The 19,498-nt window shown below is 51.9% G+C and overlaps 7 protein-coding genes across 7 annotated transcripts; 1 reads left to right on the forward strand and 6 right to left on the reverse strand.

The window, feature by feature from the left end:
- Nucleotides 1-38: 38 nt before the first annotated feature.
- Z517_11878 (uncharacterized protein) lies at nucleotides 39-1,636 on the reverse strand (the record flags this gene model as incomplete). Its single annotated transcript, XM_013423461.1, has 2 exons — nucleotides 39-1,447; nucleotides 1,510-1,636. 2 exons carry the CDS (start codon nucleotides 1,634-1,636, stop codon nucleotides 39-41), a joined length of 1,536 nt encoding a protein of 511 aa, XP_013278915.1.
- An 863-nt stretch (nucleotides 1,637-2,499) lies between these two features.
- Z517_11879 (uncharacterized protein) lies at nucleotides 2,500-4,769 on the reverse strand (the record flags this gene model as incomplete). Its single annotated transcript, XM_013423462.1, has 3 exons — nucleotides 2,500-4,058; nucleotides 4,110-4,324; nucleotides 4,396-4,769. The coding sequence occupies 3 exons, from the start codon at nucleotides 4,767-4,769 to the stop codon at nucleotides 2,500-2,502; spliced, it is 2,148 nt and encodes a 715-aa protein (XP_013278916.1).
- Nucleotides 4,770-6,986: 2,217 nt separating this feature from the next.
- Nucleotides 6,987-8,766, reverse strand: Z517_11880 (uncharacterized protein; the record flags this gene model as incomplete). Its single annotated transcript, XM_013423463.1, has 7 exons — nucleotides 6,987-7,156; nucleotides 7,234-7,506; nucleotides 7,578-7,719; nucleotides 7,776-8,252; nucleotides 8,311-8,373; nucleotides 8,477-8,531; nucleotides 8,648-8,766. The coding sequence occupies 7 exons, from the start codon at nucleotides 8,764-8,766 to the stop codon at nucleotides 6,987-6,989; spliced, it is 1,299 nt and encodes a 432-aa protein (XP_013278917.1).
- A 922-nt stretch (nucleotides 8,767-9,688) lies between these two features.
- On the reverse strand, nucleotides 9,689-12,910 carry Z517_11881 (uncharacterized protein; the record flags this gene model as incomplete). The annotated part of the gene is made up of 2 exons (XM_013423464.1): nucleotides 9,689-11,824; nucleotides 11,873-12,910. 2 exons carry the CDS (start codon nucleotides 12,908-12,910, stop codon nucleotides 9,689-9,691), a joined length of 3,174 nt encoding a protein of 1,057 aa, XP_013278918.1.
- A 1,309-nt stretch (nucleotides 12,911-14,219) lies between these two features.
- Z517_11882 (40S ribosomal protein S19) lies at nucleotides 14,220-14,796 on the reverse strand (the record flags this gene model as incomplete). The annotated part of the gene is made up of 2 exons (XM_013423465.1): nucleotides 14,220-14,593; nucleotides 14,718-14,796. The coding sequence occupies 2 exons, from the start codon at nucleotides 14,794-14,796 to the stop codon at nucleotides 14,220-14,222; spliced, it is 453 nt and encodes a 150-aa protein (XP_013278919.1).
- A 745-nt stretch (nucleotides 14,797-15,541) lies between these two features.
- Z517_11883 (uncharacterized protein) lies at nucleotides 15,542-16,096 on the reverse strand (the record flags this gene model as incomplete). The annotated part of the gene is made up of 1 exon (XM_013423466.1): nucleotides 15,542-16,096. One exon carries the CDS (start codon nucleotides 16,094-16,096, stop codon nucleotides 15,542-15,544), a length of 555 nt encoding a protein of 184 aa, XP_013278920.1.
- Nucleotides 16,097-18,291: 2,195 nt separating this feature from the next.
- On the forward strand, nucleotides 18,292-19,089 carry Z517_11884 (uncharacterized protein; the record flags this gene model as incomplete). Its single annotated transcript, XM_013423467.1, has 1 exon — nucleotides 18,292-19,089. The coding sequence occupies one exon, from the start codon at nucleotides 18,292-18,294 to the stop codon at nucleotides 19,087-19,089; it is 798 nt and encodes a 265-aa protein (XP_013278921.1).
- Between the last annotated feature and the right edge of the window lie 409 nt (nucleotides 19,090-19,498).

Genomic DNA, 19,498 nt, shown 5'->3' on the forward strand with positions numbered 1-19,498 from the left:
CAAAGTGCGGGTTTTGGTCAATCGATATCATCTCTTCGTCACTGACCCGCCCCAGCTCTAGCAGCATCTACCTCGCGTTGCAGGGCAGCAAGGTCCGCCAAAATGTCTCTGGGGTCACTCTTGGGAGAACTTAAATCACTTCCTCCGCCATCTGCCACGTCCAGGTGCGCCATTGATGGCCTCGTAGTCTCCATACTACTTCGACTAGAGCCTCTTCCTCGCCGGGGAGGTGGTAGTGGAGGTGGTAGTCCCTGGCTCAGTCGCCTCGAGTAGGATGGGCTGGAATTGAGGCTCGGCCTTGTTTCCCCATCCACTAGGTTCGCGTCCTCTGCAATCGAGGCCACATCGAGTGATGGGCGACGGTCGCTCGTCCCGTTGTTCCGTCGCGCTGGAGGTGGCGGCGGAGGTTTCGTTCCAGAGCTGGAAATGGATGGGCTCGGAGGCCCGTCCGTCTCGCTGAAGACCGAATAGCGAGATGAGCTGCTTCTTGCCAATACTGGTTTCTTTGGTGCTTGCTGGCTCTTCCGTCGAGTTAACGGAGGCGCTGGCGGCACCTTCTTTTGAGTATCAGACTGTCCGGCACTGGCAAGTCGATCGCTACTAGGGGTTTCGTCAATTGAAGGCGACTTCAGACTCGGTGCTTCTGAGCTGACATTGCGGGTGCCGGGCAACGTCAGCGAATTGATAAAGCTGTCAAACTTGGCCGTTGGTCCTTGCTCCGTCTCCCGGTCCTTGAGGAATTTCCCACGCCTGCTCTTTGGCGGCGGGGGTTTCTCTCCCTTCTCCGAGATAGTTCCAAGCTGCGCTCGATATATGTTCGCCTCATTACCCTCTAGATCATCCGACGTTCGAGGACTTTCATCGTGCGCAATTTGTACAGTCTCGAATATCGAGCGTTGTGAGATAGACGCTGTGTCCGCACTGGAACCACTGTCACTTACAGGATTGGGACCTGATTGAACACTCTGCACCGCTGTATCGCGGGATGAAGAAGGGCCACGATCTCCTTTTAGTAACATCCTCTTGAATGCGTCCACGTCCATCGTCGGTTTCGAGGAGCTGCCAGGGTCTTTCCCAGCGACGGTCGATTGACCACTGACCGGTCGCCGTGGGATGCTTGCAAAACGACCCAGCGTCTCTTTTACAGCATCCTCTTCGGAGACCTTCGTCGGAGCTGATACAGGTGCAACTATCTCATTGTTCACTCTTGCGTTCTCCAATGCCTGCTCAATGGCATTATCATCCTCGTCGGAAGCTTCGGCCGCAAAAGGATCGCTCGCAAGCGCTTGGCTGTAGTCTGTCGGCGCGGGCAGAGGGGATTTCGGGCTCGAGAAGGTAGATGGGAACTCTTGTCGCGTAGATTCAGGCGAAGGTGGGTAGGAGACCGGCGAGATGGGAATGGCCGGAGGAGAAGCGAAGTTTACATGTTTCTGCGGGGGAATGTGGACTGCTTCAGCGATTCAGCAAGCCGCCAGCATGTTTGCGAGAATGAACTCAACACACACATACCTCTGGTATCAAGAGAAAGAGCGCCAGGACTGGTGCCGCGAGGATCCGATGTGAGACTAGGAGTAGGAGTGTTGCTTCCGCCAGAACCTTTCAATGAACTACTCTTACGGAAGGGATTTGTGGACATGAGGTCTCAACAACCATGTAACCCGCATGAGCGCTCATTGATGTGTGTTGGCCAGGGAGATTCTGGGGGAAATCAATGAAATAGCGTCCTGCCAACGAGAATGAACTTTGGTCTTGCGAGGCCGACTGGCATCGGACTGGGCCTTGGATAAGCAGAGGATGCGGAACCATGTGGCAGAACCGCCCGCAATTCGGGATTTCGTGGTTCCTGGTGCATATTATCGCGACCACCCCCAGTCAAACTGTGAGCAAGCACCAGGCCACTTTTCCATCCAATGCACATCCATGCATATCTCGCAGCCGGCTAGATCCCACAAAAATAATACCTCCCTCATCTTATTAGAGTAGCCTCTCAGGGTCTGATGAGCTTGTCAATGTTTAGATGTGGACCATACCAGCTAAGAGTTCCTTCGCCAGTCCAAACTTACAATTATGATTAACACCAGCCGACTAATGGCCGATCATATCTCTATTTATCAAGTACTTGGTCTTCCAGCTTAGCTCATGCTTTCCATAGCTTGATAAAAAGCTCATATCCAGCTGTCCAGTCTCTGGAAGACCTCTGTCGTGTATGTATCAGTGTCTCATTTTTCGTGGGGGAGAAACAAGGTCCCCTAGTCGTCATGGAAAATAAACAGTGGTCCCGTGATGTACAACTTCTCTTTCCAAGGAATGTCCTCTGTTCGACATCTGCGATGGCACTTCTGATGGAAGGCGGACACAGATGGTCGACAAGTTCGATAGAGCAGTGCCAGACTGACGCGAACAGGTTCTCCAAACTCCAAACTCCAAGGCTGATGCAAATAATCAAGGTTTGCGGTGAAAGTGCGGATTGCGTAAAGACTGTGGTTGGCGGTGGGTGAATCAGGTTCGAGCCTTGGTTTGCTTCCATCCATCTTCAGTCCATTGCCAGGTTTTCGCACCCTTGACAGGATGAAGTAGCATGGGGCGAACGACTGTACGGCCGTACACATCCTCCCATTCTTGACCACCGCTTTCGAGCGCTGTGATACCGAGGAGGCGTTGGAAAATCGGCATGGCTTGAGCAGAGCTGTAGTACCACGTCATGTTGGTCCACGCATGTTCGTTCCACTTGCTGAAGGTGCTATTCCAATAGCCTCCAGCTTGGCCAAAGGGTCCCCCATTGAATGTTGATTGTAACGCCTCGGGAGTCCAAAATCGATCGGCGAAAATAGGGTGCGGGAATGTGGTGGATTTCAGCCCGTGGTGGAGACACATGGTCTGAGGGAACATCTCTGCGTCAATGTGATGCCCATTCTCTGCATTTTCATAATTCATGATTTCCAGAACGCGTCGACTGACTCTGCCTTGCGCAATGAGAGTGGCCCTCCTCGGTGTCGACGTGCCCTGAGCATAACCCCAGAGGTAGTTGCGGAACCACCAGCCAGTGCCAGTCACGTTAAAGCTTGGGAGAAAGCCAATCCAGTCAGCATCTTCACCGACACCCCATTCAAAATTATCTTCTTCCTCTTTTGGCGGCTTAGGACCACGAGGTTTGACCCCTTCGACGGACACCGGCCCCCACACATGGTGAGGATCTTCCTCTGTGGTTACATTGCGGAAATCGGTGTCAAAATCGCCATGGACGGAGGGGATATAGACTCTCCCTGCTCGTTCCCAGATGCCTTTTCGGGGTTGGTTGCGCCCAAAATTTTCCACTGCTTCGAAGAAGTCCAAGTAGTGGCCGGTATAGCGCACGTCGAACTCCCATTGATAAAAGAAATCGAACTCTGGGTGGTTGCGAGCAAACCATTGGATGATCATCCAGGGCGATCGGCCAACAAAAGCATGTTCGGCGAGGTTTGAATACAAGCTGCGAATCTGAGCGTGGTTCCAGACCTCTGTCATGCTTCGAAATTCGGGTGGGATGTGCTTCTCGATCGTTGCTCTCGGCTCGTCCTCGCCAACAAAGAGTGGGATATGTTCGTCCTTGACATGAAGAAGAAGAAATACCTGATACTTCCCTCCGCTGGCCAAAGAAGCCTCTGCAATCATTGCGCGAATATTCATCACGGCGTCGGCAGTCCATTTTGCACCGGTCCAAACACGAATGAGAATCGCGGTGCGCTTAGCCTTATTGACCATGCCGGGTTCTAGCGTCGAGGAGAGCGTTCTGGACGAAGATTTGTCATGTTTGTGTCGAAGATTGGAATATTGAATCGAATTAGCAGGTCGCTCTTTAAGTGGCCGAAAACGGTGTTTGTTGACGACAGCACAGTCATCCTGTAATTCACCCCAGTCAACCACGTCCCAGTCGACGTCGCTCATCTTTTTCATTTCTTGGACATCAGCAGCATCCCACTGATCGAGGCCATACGCCTGAAAACGACCAACGCGATCAAAAGATACACTTCCGTCCAAGCCAGACGCCTCATACGATCCAAGGCTAGGCTCGACAGCACCTAGATATTCTAGTCAGACATGTCCAGGCATCGAGAATCGCATATTCTCACCGTTTGCTTGACCAGGATACGCCCAAACGGCGTCTTCATAGCTCTCATTCAATGGTACACCACGCGGACCAACGCAGGATACGATGTGTTCCAGGGGTTCCTGAAAAGCTCGATAGCCATCATAGCGAACGAGGAGAGGACTCGTCTTTTTGCAGTCGATTTCACCGGTCTCACAAGCGCGCAGATGTGACGTTCCACGCGTCAAACCGTCATGCCTAGTCAAATTAACACGGTTAGGGTACTGACAAAGACATTGATTGGCTGCCAAGGGCATGTGGTGACATACGTTGGAAAGTCTTTCCATATCCATTGCTCTTTCTTTGAGTTCTCCAGTGTCATTTCCATCAACTCATCCTCGGTGGGCGGTGGGGATGGAGGCTCCGTGATCTCTGGGGTCTCTATGATTTCAGGGATATCTGGTCCTTCAGGAACTTCTGGTATTTCTGGTGCGGGTTCAGGCGGTGGAGCGGGAGGTGTTGCATTCATTATCTTGAAGAGCAAAATGAATCCGACAAACGTGGCGACTACTTTTAGCACCAGGCGTAACCGGGGCATGCAGATCTGCCATCTTGAAGGCTTCTTCCAAAAGTCGCGGCTGGCGGGTGACCAACTGGGCGGAGGTGTTTCGGGCTCAACAGGGGAATCTTCAAGCAGGCCCATCTCGGAGCGGCTGCCAGTGATGGTGAGTCTTCGGGTCATACGCTTCCCCGATGCAATTCGAGAAAGGGAGCGAGGATGTTGGTGTGATGTGGTATGGTAACAGGCCTAAATGAGTGACTGAAGGTGAGGAGGCGCGTAGTTGCTGGAGCGAACGTCGACGTTGATCGTGATAGAAGACGGTGCGGAGGAGATTGGGATGTTCGTAGGTGGACCGAGCGAAAGATTTGGGGGCGTCATGCAGATTGAGCAGTTGCTATCAAGGTTGAAAGGAGGAGGGAAGCGACCAGCGTGTAAGGAGGTTTTGGCTGAGTCGACAGCGAGTGCAATAATGTACAGACAGGACTGCGTGTGGACAGCAGGCACAGCCAACTCGACAAAGCGAATGAGTCGAATCACACACGTATGGAGAACAGTGTAACGGACACAGCGCAGACAAGGAGGAAACGACAGACCCCCAAAGGTGAGAATTCAGAGGCAAGATAGACAAGAGACAATACGGAGAATCCGTATGCCACTCTGGGGCAAAGTGGATATGGAAATTGAAGATGCATTGAGGCAATGTAGACTAAAAAAACTACCTCTCTGACCCTGGTAGAGCCCGCTGGCTCCATCTGTCTTAGCATGCAACCTTCAAGCACCATCCAAGCCCTCAAATCAGCCATGGCGGCTGGATCACCCTACAACAGTGTCCAGGGCACAGAGACGATTGGCCTTTAACCCGAGACGCGGGTGGTGGGACGTTTGCACGCAATCAAGGCTACGGGCCACGAATTGGGCGGGTCTGGCTTCCCACTGTCCAGCTCTTCATCCCTTTGTGTACTCGTATCTAGACGAGATACTCAGTATCTGGCACCAGTATTGATGCACCCTATCTCTTTGACCTGTCTCAGTTAAATCGCGTCCGATGGGATTTGAGGAGGAAGTTAAGGGGTTTCGACGCAGGATCGCAATCGATGGACGGCCAGACCCGGGGGGTCCTAGAATCAAGCTTAGCTCCAGGATCAGGTTAAGCTTTTTGAAATGGATGTCCGAGCTGCAGCCTCAGATCCCATGTGTAACCAGCAACTGAATGGCGCCGGACAGACGACGTGCATTCAACGGGCGGGCTGATATGTGAGCGTAGAGAAAGACAGATATCAATGGCGCCATCTAGTGCTTTGATGATGATTTGATGATGCGATGATTCCGTGGACGAGCCAGTCAAGAGCTTGTGAGTGTATGCAGCCAGGATACAACATCCGTTGTAGGGTTGTAGATCTGGTAGGTAAGTAGGTAGGTACCTAGTACATTCTTCAGAGGACGCGCAAGCTCTTTTTCCTCTCTCCCATCTGTACAGAGTAAATCCTTTCACTTCACTCAAACTCGACTCGACTTAACCACAGTACAACTTTTCTTGTTGAGGTATTGACGTCACTGATTGGATTCTCTTCCCCACCAACCAAAATGTCCAACCCCTAATGCGGGTCTCGAAGGGTTGATTCACATTCAGAGAACGAAGAGACAACAGTGTCCTCTCTTTTTTGTCTCTTGGTCTCCTCCTATAAGCTACTCCGTAATCGGGACTTTGTACGAGTAAGCTTGATACAATAACTGTCCTGTGGATTGCCTGCGCCGAATACCCCGTACTCTACGAGGTGCAGCCCACACTACCCTCATTGCGTGCCTAGGTACCGACGATTACATTCCCCAATGGGAGAGATGGGACCCAAGGTCCCGCCGTGCCCGCTTTGCCTCTTCCTCAAACATAGCCATCCAACAAAATCCCCATCTGCTTTGTATTAGCAGTCCCAGAATTCCCCATCTTACGTGTTTGATCTACAATCACAGAGTGTTCCCACCCGTTTCAGAATTCCTTCAGGAATCTTGAAAACTTCTTTTCTGGACACGCCAGTTTTCCTTCCAACATTATTGCGGAACATAACTGCACGACTTACGTCCGCCCCAAGTCATCGCCACGACCATTATTACCATTCTCATTAGCAAAAAAGCGGCGTCGGGCCTTGCATACACACAGACATAATCCCACTATCCACATCGCCGAAACCTGCATGTGTGAGCAAGAAATTGTCGGTGGAAAACAAAACTCAGCTCCGATAAGGCAAGTGATCCCACCAATCATTCTTTTCCATTGTCAACATGTCAGTCAGTGCATGTCAACTCTCATCTTGCAGCCCGCGGAGTCCGCCATCTACGAGTAGTAAAGCTGTCGACCTCATTCTACCATTCGTACTCCGGCCCGACCAACTTACAGAGTTCGTCCTGCTCAGCCGCCTCGCTCTGCGCCTTGGGAACTGAAAAATCGATATTTTTACCTTCTGCTTTCTCCGCCTCCGCGTGTCCCACTAGCACAGTCCGTACCTTGTCAAGATACCATTTGACCGCATGTTCTGTTGTCAAAAGGAGGGGCTTCATCAGCTGCTGGATACATTTTCCGGCACGGATCGTCAAAACTTGGTATACATACCTTCAATCGAGTGCAGTCTGCCTAACCCCAGAACCCCGGATTGGAACCCTTTCTGGGCGTTAATGGCCAATTCAACGTCCTCAGTCTCGACGAATCGCCAATATCCAATGTCATGTTCCATCCAATGGTCGTACTCCGCACTAGGTTTCTGCATACTCGACCTCCGATAGGTTTCACTTTGATACGATGTCTCAAGTGCTCCCGTTGCGTTAAAGCGAGCAATGAACAAGAGGTTGTCACTAAATATGATCGCACCGATCGGGAACAACCAGGCTAGAAGGATAAGTTAGGCATGGCCTCAGTGTCACTGGTCCTTCCCTCCGGGGATCATAGGACCGACTTACTGATATATGCTTCTGATAAACCTTCTTTCTTGGGAGGCAGGAAATGCCGAGATGCTCCTATTCCTTGCCGCAGGTAATACTGGTCTAGTGCAAAGTCCTTGGGCAGAGTTGTTGGATGGCCTGTCTGGCAGTGGTAGCATTCCTGACACCATGTTACCGAAGTCCACTGGAGGGCAGCACGGAGCAAGAGAGACCAACCTGGAATCCATCCGCGAAAGTTTTCCAGTTGAACTCGGTTCCCGCCACAGAACTCTTCCAGGTATGATCATACTCCCATCCGTCGTTGGGAAAGAGCGCAAACTCGTCACCAATCTCCTTTCCTGTCTTTGTCGCGGGCGCTGGATCGAAGTCGTCACCAAATTGCTCCTCGAAACTCACCGCAGGAGTCTCCCTTGCATCGAAGTTCACAAAAATGAATCCCTGGGCGGTCACGTGGGTGTGGATCTTGAAAAGCGAATTTTGCTTGGGATCAAAATCTGGAAGATTGCTGTACTCTCGAGCTTTGTGTAAGTCTCCGGTGGGGAGATACGACCAGCCGTGAAATCGACATGCCAGGACCGTGCTGGATCCGCTGGACTTCTGGGTGACCGGGTGGCCTCGATGCCGGCAGATGTTGTGGAATGCGTTGATATTCCCGTCTTTGTCCCGGATAAGGAAGAAGTTCCATCCAAACATCTCCAAACTTTCTTCAGCTTGGAGAACAATCGACTGATGGGGTATCTCAAAGCCATACCTCGAGTGTCAGGTAATCCCCTGCTTTCTGAAAGCGCGCCTTGAAACTCGCCACGTGCCACAGCTACATTAAGGTCAAGTTAGATCTGTTATTGATCCGGGTTGGCGACCACAATGCAAGTGGTGTCTCGACGCGAGTCCAGTACTAAAAGTCACGCAAGCCTTACCGTGGAAAACAACGCGCGCCGCTCGAGCTGGAAGATCTTCTCGTCGCGATACCATCTGGTGTGTTGTCGGTCAGCGGTCTGATCATAGCATGTGGCTGTGCTCATATCGTCCCAGGTAAACGGACTCAACACGCGCAGGGAGGTGCTGTGGCTCCAGCTCCAGCTGCATACCTAGAAGGTGCCAAACTCAACGTCTTCCTCCCTAAGTCGACCGGCCGGAGGTTCTTCTCTCGCCCCTTTTGGAGGTACCCGCCATTGGCAAGGAAGTTGGTGCTGTCAACGGTTGTCATGGTCTGGTAGGTGCGTATACGCTCTGTCCTAAATGTCACCCTTGCTTGGACGCCTTTCTTGTTATCCTTTAGACACGAGATGGTCTCAAACCGGGGGGAATCCGGTGCGATGGATGTCCGCAAAGAACAAGTACTAGTGGCACAGGGCGCGTGCTTTCCAGTGTCTCGCTTCTGCGGGATGCCAGAACCAGACACAACAAATGAACGAGGGACCAACCTATCTATCTAAATCGGGTTGGGAGTGAAGGTGTTTATTATATCTCCACGCTTCTGGGGTTTCTTGTCATTCACTGATAAGACCCAGGGTCGATTTCCCATTTATCATTCTTCGTAGAATTTACGCCAATGCGAATCTATCTATCACTTTGTCCCTCCCCGTCCATCGACTGCCCCTCTCATTACCCACGGAGAAGGCCGTCCGAGAAACAGAGCGAGGGTTGTTTTGCTGGATCCGGACAAGGTCGAACGAAGATCGAGTGCGGCGCTGTCCTCCACCTTTCTCCCCTCCCAACGCGACGGGCTACTCTGGTCTAGCACAGAAACCAATTAGACGCGAGGGAATTGAAATGAAAATGATAGGGTGTGATACCGAATCACTGGGCAAATTGTGGTAGTCCCTGGTTCTCTCACTCACTCTGCTGGTACATACATGGTAAATACATGCACACATACTACATACGTATCATAGGTACCTGGCAAGCCTGGGTTTATCCATCTCGGATATGTCCCCCTCTCCTTTCCGCCTTCTCTCATGTCCTCGCCTTCGTTTGCCGACTACTACTCCCTCTACTTGTAACTTGCAGAGAGTTGGGCACAGAAATAGTTAAATTAATACCATCTCAAATCGCCCCGATGCCCAAATGTGTTGCTGAACAAACTTTCTCCGAGTTCCCCTCCCATGGCTGGATTGACGATGTCATGCTCAGCTTAGAATCGACCAGACTGATCGCGCCGGCCGCCTCCGTGGCCCGGGCCCGTGTCTGGAACTCGAGATGGACCTGGTACTGGGTTTCTGTTTTGTCGCCCGGTCATTTTCGCCGCTGGGTGATATCGGCGAGACGGGCGAGAGCGACGACGTCGTCGGTCGGCCTGCCGCGGTGGCGGCGTTGGTCGTCGAGGTGATCAGACTGTGCAGGAAGAGGCTGTCGCCGCTGCTGCGGATGCTCGTGGCGCGGGTAGAAGGGGAGGACGACGACGATCGGGATGTCGCTGCCATTGAAGCAGCCAGGAGCGAGCTGGAGGCCGAGGTCGAGGACGAGGAAGAGGATACCTGTCGTCGATGGCCGCTGTGACGACTGTCTTTGTTCGTCGTGTTGGTGGGGACTAACCCACCCAGTACTCTCGGCTGCTGCATCGTGCTCGTGGATGAACTCTCCCCCATCCCCGTCCGGGTACTGGACTGTTGGTCGAGGTAGATAGCCGGCACTTTGGGCACTGGCGGTGTCGGTGGTCGAGTGTTCACGTAGTGCTCTGGTGCGTCCCAACCCTCTGAATGTGCTTGTAATCGCCGTCTCCCAGCCTGTAGAGGGGTAGGAATTGAAGCCGGAACTTCAGCATGGTCACTAGGTGGTGCCGAAGTTGCTCTTTGGTGCAGCGCACCGGACATTGCCATCGGGACAAGGTCGCTGGTCGCCGCAAATCTCGTGGGTGCAGCATGTGTACGAGGTTGGCGGTAGAGTCCATGACTCCGAGATGGCGGAGAGCGCGGCGCGGTGGCACTGTGAGCGCTTTCCGGGGCGTTGTCACCAGTCATCCACGCAAAGGCGGTGTTGGCTGTGAGGTGTGGTTTCTCGTCGTTCGGCTCTGGAGTGGTAGCTGATACATCTAGACTGTTCAACAATTGCTGGGACGTCGCTGCAAGCTCGAACAGAGAGCGTGCTGGTGATGCACTGCTTGCCGGCGACGGTGACAGCACCTCTTTCCACGGCTCCTGTCTGCTCTCCTGAGGAGGTGCACTGTCAAGGCGAGGCGACGAGTCGATCCCACATGCTTTGCGGTGCACGTTTATCAGATGAGGCCCAACCGTTGCGGCCGTTTCCTCGGTCAAGCCAACCGGCTCCTGATCAGCATTCAGGGCTTCGAGCATCAACCGCCGATTTTCGTCTACCATGTTTTGACGTCTCTCTGCGAGGAAGCCAAACCATGCGCGATCTGCTGCGACACTTACCAGCAAAAGCTCGAAATCCACTCGGGACTTGTGCTCAAGTCTGGCCAGCTTGCTCTCGTTAGACAGTGTCAGGCCTTGGAGTTCCATTGTAGCATTCATTTGCAGGGCGTCTAGTTCGGATTGATGGTTCGAGAGCATTTCTTGTTGTTTCTCTTCGCGCTGCCTCTGGAATCGTTCCTGAAGACGCCGTTCTCGTGCTTCCTTGTCCTGCTTTCCACGGAGGTGCAGCTTAATTTCCAAGAACATGTCGTCTTCCAGCTCTTGCTGCTCAGTGTCAAAGGTTCTCACCTCCATATCATGTCTTTCCTTGACGCCGGTGGTCCTCTTCGCAATATTGGATTCCATCTTTGCTAATATCTCGTTATTCTCTTCCTGTTGTCGCGCCCGTGCCTCATCACGGAGAAGTATATATTGTTGTTCGGCGTTCAAGTGTCTGTTGTCCAGGGTCTTCTTCTGTGTTTGCAGAGTACCGTTCCATGCAGACTGGATTTTATCACATGTTTCCTCGACCGAGAGTTTGAGAATCCGTCGCAGCTCTTGGGCCATTCGTTTTTCTTCAGCTCGCCTATCTGCTTCCTCTTGCAGGCGCTGCTCCTCGAGCCTCGCAAGTTCAGCCTCTTCTCTGCGCCACTCTTCTTGTTGTCTCTGTTCTTCTCTTCGACGTTCCTCGGCCTGAAGTCGCTCCACCTCCTCGACTTGAGCGATTATTCGATTAATCTCCGCAGCTTCGGCATCCGCTATCTCGGCCCTTTCATCTCTAAGGCGTCTCAACTCTTCTTGACGGTTGTTGTCGTCCGCCTCGGTGCAAGCGCAACTCCGCCACTTTGCGCCGCAAGAGTAACAGAACTGCGCACCACATTTGCAGGTCATGTGTCGGCAACCTTGCGAGCGCTGGTAATCGTTAGCCCGATTCTATAACTCAAATAAATACAACTTTACCTCGACCATGGTGCGGCACTTGAAACAACGTCGCCAGCCTTGCAGTTCAGCTAGCACCATTGTGGCCTCGAGACCAAAGTCTTGAGGACAATCTGCAGAATCTCGATGAGCCAAGCCGCGACATATACTGCAAATCTTGGTTGCACAATGGGGACATCTCATGTTCAATATGCGGATGCGTTGTAGCTTTGAGGGTGGGATCCATTTCAAGCATTTTGTGTTCGGGCAATACCATCTTTCTTGAGGTGCAATAGCATATTCAGCAGCCTTCTCTTTGTATAACTCCCTGTGTTTAGCGTCGAGTGACAACAAAACCGTCTGCAATGGAATCTCTGTCAAGCAACATTTCGGCGGAAAGCTAGATTCGTTTTGGAGGGCGGTTGTGATCAGGGTCGTCAAGCAGGACTTGCAATATGAGTGGTTGCAAGGAAGTTTCCTCGTCTCGTGCTCGGAAGCCTCTTCAAAGCAACTTGTGCATTCAACCTGAGTCGCAGACTTTGACAGCGTCTTTGCACTGGCAGAAGCCTGCAATGACTCCCTGTCCGCTTTGCCCTTGAGGGTAGTGATAAGGCCCAGCGTAGACCCAAGAACTCCGCCTCCAAGGTATCGTGCTCTCAGTCGACCTCTCTCAGAACGGCGCTCAGACTGGGTGCTTCGAGATTCAGATGTGTCGTCGTTGTCAAATCCCTCAGACGCCACAGAGCGACCATTCGAGTCTGCAATCGTCTGACGAGGATTGTAATCGTCTTGTACATGGACAGAGTCTCGAACATTAAACCCTTCCGTCCGTTGAACAGTTTGCCTGTCATTGCTTGGTGGCGGTGGAGGGAGGTCAGGGGACAATGACCAAGCAAGAATTTGTTTGAGCTTTTCAGGCAAGTTCGAGTCGTCTTCAACTCCCTGTAGCTCCGGTGGTATATTTTGTACTGTCCAGTCGTTGCCGGGTCGTCTATTGAAGTCGACATCCTTAAAAGCCTCCCAAGTCTCGTCTGGGAGACGCTCCTCATTGCTGGAGGCTTCGGCGAACTTTTGTGACATTGAGACGTACAGATAGACGATGTAGCAGGTTAGAAGGGAGAAAATCAAAGAGCTCAGGGAAACAAAAGTCATTGAATACTATGAATGGAAAGCTGCATCGTCCCACTTGGGTCGTGACATAGAAATGAGTATGAGGTTTGCTATTTTGGGGGAAATGGCACACCAGGGCTTGGGAGACAAACGCACAACCTGCCCATGGCAACGGTCAAACGAAGGCTTAAAACATGACTCAACACCCAAGGTGAACTGTTCCTCGGCTGGCACGGCTTGAGATGAGTCCCAAGTATGCCTGGTGGGAGGAGAGAGGCTCTTGGTGGAGGCATTGGTGGTATCCTCATGATAGCCGTGCTGCCTAACCATGCGCGCCATGCCATAGCAAGAACACTATACAAAGTGCGCGGGCCGACTGTTCGAGTATTCTCAGTCAAGGTGGAGCTGCGCCGCTGCCTGTGGTTGTCAGGTGCACAGCTGCGAGCAAATTCGCCAATCAGCCTGACGAAGGGAGCTTCGTGCCGTCTTGTCTGTCAGTACAACAGACGCCTTGAAAGGCTATGTAGCGAGTACTAGAAGTCAAGGTGGGAAAGCAGGTGTCTGCCCAGCTCCCAAGATAATATCGAGTGGACATCTGTCTCGGTGTCACGAGGTGATTGGCTTCGAGGGCGAACGACAAGCTCTGGGCTGAGCCATATAGGAAGGCGTGCTTGAGAATAATGGTGGATTGGGTAGATTGAAGCCCCCAAATCCAGTTTCTAGAAGGTGGATTTAGCCCCCTTTGCCAAGTCAGGAAGGGCTGTGCGATTAGCCCGCAGTTTGCCGACAAGGCTGACACTAACAGTGACAGACGGAATCAGACCCTTCGATGAATTCACAGTATTGAGTGTCGGTTTCGGGTCAACGGATTAGACATAGTAGGCGGGGATTGGGACAACGTATAGTGGTACTAGTGTCGCTGTCATGAGCCTCATAGCCGGCAGTCACAGGCTGGACATGAAGCATCTTGGTCCGAACCCCTTGCGCAAGTACGAGTAACCATGGAGAAGCGAAGCTGGGAAACCTGAAGACAGTGGATGCAACTCTGAAATAAATTCATTCGGCCCTTATCGGTTGTTCTGAGCCATGTTGTAGAACATTCACAACTAGACAGGCCAGCTCGATGATCAGTCAGTCCGATCACTGAGTTTCACACCATCCGAGGCTCCGGGATGAGTCTGGTCATGCGACCACCCTCGCAGTGAGGGGGACTGCCATCTTCGCGAGTAAAAGGTGACTTGGGGTTCTTTTAGTGATTCCCAATCCCGTCTGCAAACTTTTAGTCCTCTTCCTCCTCATCGCCTTCCACAGCAGTCTGGGCAATTCGATCCAGATCTCGTGCACCGGCTTGTGTTATTCTTCGTCCGCCCTTTCCGCTGCCACCTTCTTCGTCATCGTCAATCTTCTCCAAAATGCCCAACTCCTCGAGAGCTTGCATCACTTTGCGGTCGACAGCGCCAGATGCGTTGACGTGGTGTGAGGGGCGAGAACCGCGATTCTTCGTGCTGCCGTGGACTTTTCGGAGACGGCCAACACCAACGGACTTTCTTAGGTAGACGTGTCGGGCAACTGAGGCAGCTCTGACGTAGAACCAGTCGGCGGATTGGGGAGGCAGTTCGTTTGAGTGTGAGGTCTTGACGGTGTCAACCCAACCTGTAAAGCATGAATTATCAGTATCTTCCTCCATAAAATATTTTGCAGCGTGATGATTCGTCTTTCCAAGCACCCAATCCAGTTCCGGGAGAGTAGGTTGTAAAGAGCTGGAGCAGAGCCGTACCTGGCACTCGGAGTTTCCCTTGTCGCTTCAAAAATGCTGCATATGCCTCGATGAATTTTTGTGCCTGCGTCACCCGCATCGTCAGTCCATACTTCTTTCACTGAAACCCCACGTTCAAAAGCGCAAGGTCGTAGTGAGAACTGCGTCTCTTTCCCACAACAACGAATTGGACTTCCTTGCGAGCAAGTTATTCGGGTCGCACTCACATCGACATCTCGAACGGTAACGCCACCCATGATTGCAAACGTCGAGACGGGCGTCTCAGCAATCACAATTATGGATTGAGGAAAGGTGGTCGCTATGAATTGGTGGAGAGGTTGTCGTTTGGTATCGTCGTCAAAATCCTGGAAGTTCGCAGCACTTGGCACCGAAAAAGTTGTGTGGTGAAAATATGCCAAGAATTTCACAGCTTATCTTGGCGTGTTTGCTATGAGGGGCAATTGCGCAACACGTTGCTCTGCATTTACAAGTACTTTAGGCACCAACTATCACATAACATTCCGAGCCCGACCAATACTGTATTGACGCCTTCTGACACAAACCAGCGTTTCTGTGCCTGCTCCGCTAGATAAAACTCGCTAACATTGACATTGGAAGAACCGAGGAAAGAAGACGTCTCCTTCGTAAAGCACTACTAGCCTTCCAGTCGCTCAAGCAATATTTTTCCGCAAGATGTTATCGCTTTTGTAGGGTCACAAGGCGAGGTTGAAAGGGCCTTTACAGAGTTGAAGCTGTCGTTGCACAGGCGATAGCCCCAACATGTAACAAGGATCTCCTGGACAATATGTCGTCAGCGAAGGTATCCTTCCACCTGTGTTTGCCACTTACAAAAAGCTCAATTGCGCCCACCACTGGATGAGATCGTGAGTCTGATAGCTTTCGACTGTCCCTTGCTGCGCGTGTGCTTTGGAGTCATCCTCTTCATCTCTTGTTGCTGCATCCGCTCGGCGATTTAGCTCGTCGTTTGTCCGTTTCATCACCCCAAATGTGAAGGGCACAATAGCTATCGAGAGACCGCTTGCAGCCCAGAGTAGTTGCCGCTGGAGCCTAGCTTCTGATGGCAGGTGCTTTGCCGCGTATAGCCAACATCCACTGGCAAGCAGGGCGAAGAATGGGCCTGCTTTCTTTCCAACGTTATAAGCTTCCTGCCACTGCCGGGCGAGGTGTCCAAACTTTGTCGCTGGTCTCTGGGAAGAGCTGGATGTTGGAGAGTTTGTATTTTCAGAGTTTGCTGGGACTGGCAAGGCTGGTTTGGGGGATGGTAACAGCAGAACCGGGACGGTCAAAAATGAGATGCTAAGATTAGCGCCGAAGAATATGGCCGAAGATGTTATCCCAAGAGCAGTTCCGAGGACAACAGTGTTGGGTTTCGACGACATGCTGAGGGACGCTGGGGTTTCACCAAGCTATAATGATCAAGAGCCTGTTGTCTAAGACTGCTGCTTGTGTGATGCTTGCTCGATGATTACCATCTCTGTTCCTGCGATGAACTTGGGATGGTGTCTCAGAGCGATCCTATGAAAGAGTCAGTTATAATAGCATCGAGCAATATTTGTCCATGTGAGGTCATGGAGGAGTGAGGAGTAGCTGAGATGTTCAGATCGTAGCTATCACATGTCACCAGGCATCTCTCGTACCTCGTACGGTGAAATTCGTACGTCTCTCGCTATCTACCATACATTCTTAGTTCGCCTGGACTGTCTCCCCCCTGGTTTAAAAGGAGTTAAGGACCAGGCAAACTAGAGGCCCAAAGCTGTTCTCCCCTGTTGTTGTACATTCCTACATACGTACATCATACATCCAGGATGTGGTACTTGGTGGGGAGCGAGTGCATGGTGGATCTCCATCAAGGTCTGAGAAATATCGAACTCCTTCTCAGTGCTCGTGACGCATTGGAAACCCACCTGCAACTCGCCTATATTTAGTATCTGCCCAGACAAAGCAGACGCCCAAACGCCCTACTACTTGCGGTTGTGGTTGTACCCCGCAGGCCATCGTCACTTGTGCAGTCCCAGCCGTCTAGCCCCAAACCTTGGGCGAGTCGCTCAGGTCGCTCAGGTCGCTCAGGCTAATAAACTCGTTTCACGCTCTTGTCCTCGCCTACGAATACTCCAAGAGAGCGCCTAGACTGTTCTCGACCTTGGCAGGCACAGACTACCGAGTACCGGGTACACAGCCTGTCTCTCGAGTAATTTGGGGAAGCACTTCGCACGCTGCAGGAGACCTGGGGGCTGAGGTAGTACCACAGTACCCAAACCCCCCATCACTGTACAGAATGCGTCGTTGCGGTCCAAGGCACGCCCAGGTGGCCTTCTGCTTTGACTTTATGACGCGCGTAGTGTCACTGATGTTTCGACTCTCGCATTGATGCCCCCGTCGTTAATGCAGCGCAGCCTATACTCCGAGGGGGATGCGGGAGAAATAGAGGTTCGCATTTTTCTGCTGGAATCTGCTGCTTCCTACGAGGACGAACCCTGGGGTCGGACTGATCACAGTGTCACTCTTGGACAGTCTGCTCTCCGAACATTCAAGTCCGCTCTACAGAAGTCACAGAGATGCATGGATGGCGTTGCTGCCGCAGTCCTATGCCGCAGATTCCCTGCATAAAGAGATCTATTCATGCACTGGTGGTAGTCAAGGATGCGGATTGACAGGGATTCTACTGTATATCATACCCCAGATATCGTCGACATGGAGAGGTTCGCCGCAAGGTGGAATTGTACCCTTTGAAGTTTCATCGTCTCGAGGACGACGAGATTAGTTTTGCTCGTCCTCCATCATGTTTTGGCATGACGTTTCACTAGAGGATGGACACCGTTCGTGCTATGGCCTGGAAATCGAGTGTGGACGTCGCCAATGGATCATGCCAGGCCGCGCCGCACCAGCTTCCAGGGAAGTGACCTGACACCCGAAGAACATGGCTGTTTTTGGCTTATTGGAGTTGCATGCATCGAAGTCTTGGTGGACAGTTCGGGTCAGTCATGACGGAGGCCGAGAAGATGGAAGAAACCACCTTGGTGTGAGTATTTAGGATAATTTCCAGATGAAATCTGGAGAACATTGCACGCATGGACATGAGAAAGTTTACAACTAGGTTGGCTGGTTTCTATAACGAGGGCCAAAGTTTTTCTCCTGGGACTGCAGTCGGGAGTAGTTACTCGTTAGGTACAAATACGAAGTCCATGGTCAGGAGAAAGGCCATTGGCTTAGTGGCTTATTATCTCGCCTCGCATAGCTAACCGTTTCAGTCCATTATCGCTACAACGCTCACATTGGTTGCACAGCCCCCTCGACAAGGCAGAAACCCCCAACTGGTCACCTCCTGCCCTCGCATTGACGAACCCAAGCCTCTTCTTCAAGGCGTCACAAAAAGAATGATCAATAGCCTCGTGTCCCTATCGAGGATATATAGCAATGTTGTTCCATGCCCTCAGCACCATCTGCGTCAAACGGCAAGGCTATAAGGCACATCATCACACATCCTCACAACCAGCTGGACATCCCAATTTACACTGGTCACTAAACTACTGAGCACCATTACTACGAAGAAATCCTACAAGTCACATCTCTCACCATGGGCGTCTCAGCATTCGAGATACTGGATATCCTCGAACTCATCTACTTCACCCCAGCTCTGATAGCTTCGGCCTATATCGTCTACAAGCATGGCCATCACAAACGACTCGGCTGGAGATTTCTCGTCATGATCTGTCTATTCCGACTGATCGGCGCAATCACCTCTCTTATCGATGTCAAGCATCCATCCAGCGGCTTGACCATCACGTACGATGTCATGACCAGCTTTGGCCTGTCAGCAATTCTCTCCACAGCGTTGGCTCTCCTAGATCGTGTTGAGGACAGCATGGCACCACACGGTCTGCCCCATCGGGTATTTCAGCTCCTTCACCTCCCCAGTCTTGTTGGTCTCATCCTCAGCGTCGTCGCGAGCACGAATCTTTTCAGCGACAGCCAATCTAATGTCTCGGAGGGCTTCACCGAACTAAAAGCCGCGGTGTGTCTGTTCTTGGTTGTTCTGGTCGCCGATTTCCTCATCACAGGACATTGTTTCTTGAAGATCGGTCATGTCCAGCCTGGCGAACGCGGCCTTCTATTCGCGGTTGCCTTGGCTCTGCCCTTTATGGCCGTCCGCATGGCCTTCTCTCTTCTGTGCGTCTTCGCCAACAATCCCAAATGGTTCAGCTCTTGGAGCTTGGAGTGGTCCGCCATCCTTGTTCACGGCATCTTGGGAGTTCTGATGGAGGCCGTCATTGTCACGATATTCATCGTGGCTGGTTTTATCACAAAACCTGCGGTCCTACCACCGGCTCACGAAGGCAAAGTAACTTACGACCTGGGTGCTCGGAGTGTGTAAAGAAGCGGTGTATCAGTCAGGTTGGACAGTTACCCGAAAAGTCTGAGTCGCAGGATGCTCTTGGGAGGAGCTGGTTTGTCATTTGAAGCGTACAGCATGGTGTTAAGGATACAGTGTAATTCAGGACTCCGTCATTAGTCTATAGCTTGCAGTTAGTTGCCGCAAGGAATGTAAAAACACAACACCTCATTTAACGAGAACCACTCTCATCAATTCCCAAAGAGCGTGTGGCGATGGAAGAAAGAGCATGGATGGTGCAGTGAATGGCGCCTTGAAGCGGGCATTTGGACAAGGTGGCCGCCGATTGGGCAATCTGGCAAACTACGCCGAGTGCCGCAGAGGAACCAGATTTCCACCACATCTGAGGACAAGTTGTCTGCTCAGCATCCACCATTTGGCTAGACACATC

This window comes from Fonsecaea pedrosoi, assembly GCF_000835455.1.
Source record: "Fonsecaea pedrosoi CBS 271.37 unplaced genomic scaffold supercont1.8, whole genome shotgun sequence".
Classification (NCBI taxonomy): domain Eukaryota; kingdom Fungi; phylum Ascomycota; class Eurotiomycetes; order Chaetothyriales; family Herpotrichiellaceae; genus Fonsecaea; species Fonsecaea pedrosoi.